General features: G+C 47.0%; 1 protein-coding gene across 1 annotated transcript; it reads right to left on the reverse strand.

The window, feature by feature from the left end:
• Positions 1-1831: 1831 nt before the first annotated feature.
• Positions 1832-2908, reverse strand: LOC149336078 (uncharacterized). The gene has a single exon (XM_089554074.1). It carries the CDS (start codon positions 2906-2908, stop codon positions 1832-1834), a length of 1077 nt encoding a protein of 358 aa, XP_089410200.1.
• Between the last annotated feature and the right edge of the window lie 1798 nt (positions 2909-4706).

Here is a 4706-nt window from a genome sequence, read left to right on the forward strand (position 1 = left end):
TATTTAATCAATTTATAATAACAATAGACTCTCTTTCGTAGCTTTGTTGAGTATTCCGACCACGTACAGGGTGCATGTTAGTGTAGAACACAAGTCGGCGTGCACGTCGTTAAAAGGTTATTTCTAAGTGTAATTTGGTTTGAAGCCTTGCCTTTAGATTACAAGTGGCACTCAGAGCTCAGATTAATCAATGAAAATGTATGTGGCTTCAGCGCGATTTACATGGGTTCATTTAAACTCACCTTTGGAATACCATCGTAATCTGGCGAAATATATATGGGAAGTAAAATCTTTTGCTGACGTGATGAGTAAACTAGGGCTAATCACTTATGCCTGCATATCTGATCTGCTGAAGTTCAAGGTTAACTTTTGGGGTAAACTGCAGGCATCATATAACAAGCTGAACGCACATGAATTAAGAGAGCATTTTCAAGAACACTGAGAAAAGAGTTTTGATTCTCTGCGTTTTATTTATAAAACTCTTGTTAACTCACTAAAATCTGGAAGGAAAATAACTCGCTTATGCCCCAAGCTAACAATATTTATGCACATATCTACCTATGACTTAATCATGATTGAATATGAATGCAAAAAATTCTCCGTCAACACTGCCTCAGTGTTCGACTTAAGAGCGTTAGCTACGAGAGCTTCAAGTGTTTGCATCGGTGTGCTGAGCAAACGTGGAGAAGATCAAATCCAAACATCGGCCGGTATTCCCTCTCCGGAAACATCATTTCTAAGACACAAGCAGCACCATCTACCTAATGGATTTTGCACTCCTATTGTGATTTACAGCCACCTTCGCTGCATAGTTTATATTTCTTAGATATATCAGTTAATAAATTTTATAAACATGTGCATTACAACACGACGAATTGTTTGACATCATTCAGAACCCCTTGCGACAAACGGTTCGGCCGTAATGGCCATCTGAAGGTCCTCGGAAGGCTCGGTGTGGGGGCGGAAAGGTCCTCGGTGCAAATTTCACACATACTTTGGGCTTCATGTCAGTTAGTACTTTACCCTCAAGAAAATGCCAAGTCATCTGACATCGCTTCGAGCATTCTGCGTCAAACGGGTGACCCACAAATTTTATGCAAAAGGTGGCCCGGGTGGGGGGGGGGGGGGGGGGGAGGGGTTCACTTCGATGGCTGCTGTACCGGCACATATGCAATGGATCGAAAGTAAAGGTGTCAAGTGAGGCGCTACGGGCTCACTATTGCTATGTGATACAGTGTGGTCACGTGGTTTTGGTCAATTCGAGCTTCATTGCAGACAGACGCGTCCTAGAAAAACCTAAGTAACAGAAGCTAACGCTCTTAAAAGTGCCCAGTGCCTCTCTACATCACCATCTTCCTATCCAATATCGCTTTGGAACACGTTGTCTGAAAAAAAAATTTCAAGCACCACTACTACGTCAACGCGCATAAGCCAACAGGAACCGGCAACCCCTGTCTCCAGCACTCCACTTTCAATGCAAAAGATAACCTCAAAAGCCATAGGACACTCTTCACTCTCTTAAAACTTGTCAACATTCCTTGTCAACGTGTTGCATCGGCTCGCGTGAGCAACACAGAGCACAGAGGCTTTTTTAAACCTTGCCACCGAGACCACGCTCTCTAAGCCTTGTCTGGTATTTTTTTTGGGACCTGGGTCATTGTCATCGTCACCATTCGATTCTCCTAGCTGATGCCGATATCTTTAGGCATGTCATTCTTGGATGCGCCAATGCCACGACTGAGGTAAAACAATCGTTTAGGTGACGTTCGCAATGGACTCTTCCATATATGTACAGAAATTGAACCATGCATGTCTCGTTTATCAATTCACATCACCCAATCTTTTCGCAACCCTGCTCATCGGACCCGTCTTCACAGTCCTTAAATCCGTCGCATACTATCATACGCGTTATGCAGGTGCCGTTGCCGCATGTAAATTCCCACTGCGGGCAGGTTGGTCCACAGTCATTTTCGTCGGAACCGTCGTGACAGTCAACATCTCCATCACACACGAATTCATGCCAAATGCAACGACCATCTCCGCAGGTGTACTCTGACTGCGAGCAGGTCAGCGTTTGGCAGCCTTTCTCGTCGGAACCGTCGAGGCAATCTTCGTCACCGTCGCACTGCAGCGAGTTCCGAATGCAGCGACCATCCCCGCACGGAAACTCTGACTGCGAACAAGTCGCTTTGCCGCAGTTCTTTTCGTCGGAACCGTCGGTACAATCGTTGACACTGTCGCACCGCCAGTTCAAGGGAACACACTTTCGGTCGCTGAGTGGCCCGCACGTAAAGTCTTCAGGCCTGCAAATACGGGCCTTGCAAGCTAACGCACTTTCGTCCGAGTGGTCTTCGCAGTCGGCAATGCCATCGCACTGAAGTTGGTCCCAAATGCACTGACCGTTTTGACATGCAAATTGGTCCTCCATACACGGGCAGTCCTTCTCATCAGAGCCATCAGAACAGTCTTTTTCTCTATCGCACAGCCATTGAAGGGGAACACATCTGGCACCGTATGGTCCGCTGCAGGCGAATTGGTCTGAGTTGCAGGTCTTGGGAGGACACGTCGCCGCAAGTTCGTCCGACCTATCCGCGCAGTCTGGATATCCATCGCAGAACCGCCAGCTCGGGATGCATTGACCATTGAGACACGCAAACTCTCCCTGCGTACAGTTTGGTCGTGTGCAGTTTTTTTCGTCGGAAGCGTCGCCGCAGTCGTCTACGTAGTCACACTGCCATTTTAGAGGGATGCACTTGCCCGGCAGTGCGCACTTGAACTCGTTCGCCAGACAAGGTCGGGGCGTTGGAGTCGTGGGCACGCAGTACGAAACTGCGGTCCTTAGTACGGAAGCGAAGACCAGGAGCGACAATAGGCTCACGAACAAAACAGCTGGCCTGGAGTCATTCATAGTTCTGGCAACGCAGAATTGCGAGGCTTTCTGCCGATCACTTTTTCAGCAGAATGTCTTCGAGCAATAGCCTTCTTAAGGGCTTCTGTGAAACTCTTCGAAGACGGACAAGTTACTAAGAGGGCCGAATGTTACACACACAAGACAGCACCGAAGAAATCACATCTATCCATCTCCGGGGACAGTTAAGCTTGTCCAGTCTGGACCACCTCAGTTGCTTGGCTTCTAGGTGGGGGTCTAACTGGCTAGTACTGAACGAAGTACGGGACCTAAGTGCACACCGCTAGGCGGACAGTTGCAGCGGCACGCAGATAAAATGCAGGAAACGATGTCCTACGCACCTTAGTGCGGTCTTCTGCAGTCGACAAGGCGAACAACACTGGAAAAATAGGTTCATGCTTTCCGAGCTGACGCAAAGGGCCTGGCAAGCCGGACGCTTTCCTCACCGCACGTTCAATAAATGTTGTTAGAAAGAGCAGTCGCCATAACAGGCCGCCTGAAGCTTTGCTGACGCGTTTATGGCCTTTGCTCACCACATACAGAAACGATTGTCGGTTGTGCCTCCCGGCAGTGACGTCATTTCCTCACGCGGAGAAGACAACTACATGTTGCACCGTGGAGAATCGCACAGCACTGGGGAACGAGAGGGGCACATGCGATCATGTTCGCATGACCCTGGGAAGTGTACGCGTTAGCACGCTGCCCACAGAACACAGGAATGCTCCGAGCTGTAGAATAAGATAAGGCCTGAACAAGCAAAATTTAAAAATTCACTGGGACACCTAATTACTTTGTGCTGTCAATGGTATAACATTAGAATCTGTTGAAGCCTTTACCAGATGTCACGTCACTTCCGGTGTGGTGATGTCACTTTACTCCAGCCAAAATGAATTATTCGCTCTGATGACGTTATTTCGTCCAGCCAATTGTAATTATCCGGCCTCCTGACGTCACGTCTCTCCAGCCAATGGGCAAATGATATAATGAACCAGATATTTTGTCCCTCATGAAACTTCTAGTGCTATCGTATTAAAATAAATCCTGCAGAAAGCACACACAAAGCAAACAATGCTTTCCCTCCTCAGCCGTGAGGGCTCACTGATGAGTTCTCTACGCGGTGATCCATAGGCTATATGGCGCGTGGATGCCGAGTGTAAGGCAATGCGATGAATCCCTGAAGCGAAATAGTCCTCGCTTAGCCCGTCAATTTGCGTCCATGTCCAACATTCTCGAACAAAAATTTTGAAAATTGCAAAATTGTAAGATACTGCTATGGAAGTATACAAGGTAATGGCCAAATTTTCTGACCTGTTGCAAAACCTTTCTTTTAAATTATTTCTATTGATCGCACCGAACAGTTAAGAGTGCCACAGAAAACCGAAGGCGGACGGTTTTGACGACAGCGACAACTTTAATAGAAAAAAATTCAGGACTGCCGTCGGGTGATCTACAAATATATTGATTGTTATATTGAAATCTTACGTCATATGAAGAAAAAACTGCGTTCAAAAATGGTTTCCCGCTCAAAATGCTTTTGTCCAGAACTGTAGGGTATGTTTCGGTAAATTACAGTTTAAGGGAGCACCAAAAGGTTGTTTCTGGCGCTTCTTCTGTGATGCGCGCGGGAAGCTAAAGGAAAGAACAAGAGGCAATCGAAGCGCTTGAAATTCATATGGTGGAGTGTCAGCACTCCGTCCGTAATGTTGGTAAAGAAGGAGACAGATTACCTCTGCAAGCTTATGCCACGCTTGAGGGAAGCGGGACACTGGGGAGTGCAGATTAAAATGTATATAATGGC

The sequence above is a fragment of the Amblyomma mixtum genome, chromosome 7 (genome assembly GCF_055824585.1).
Source record: "Amblyomma mixtum isolate Tamu chromosome 7, ASM5582458v1, whole genome shotgun sequence".
Lineage (NCBI taxonomy): Eukaryota > Metazoa > Arthropoda > Arachnida > Ixodida > Ixodidae > Amblyomma > Amblyomma mixtum.

What these genes read in the sequence shown, in the direction of transcription:
- LOC149336078 (XM_089554074.1), bottom strand. Translation starts at nt 2,908, where the DNA reads ATGAATGACTCCAGGCCAGCTGTTTTGTTCGTGAGCCTATTGTCGCTC.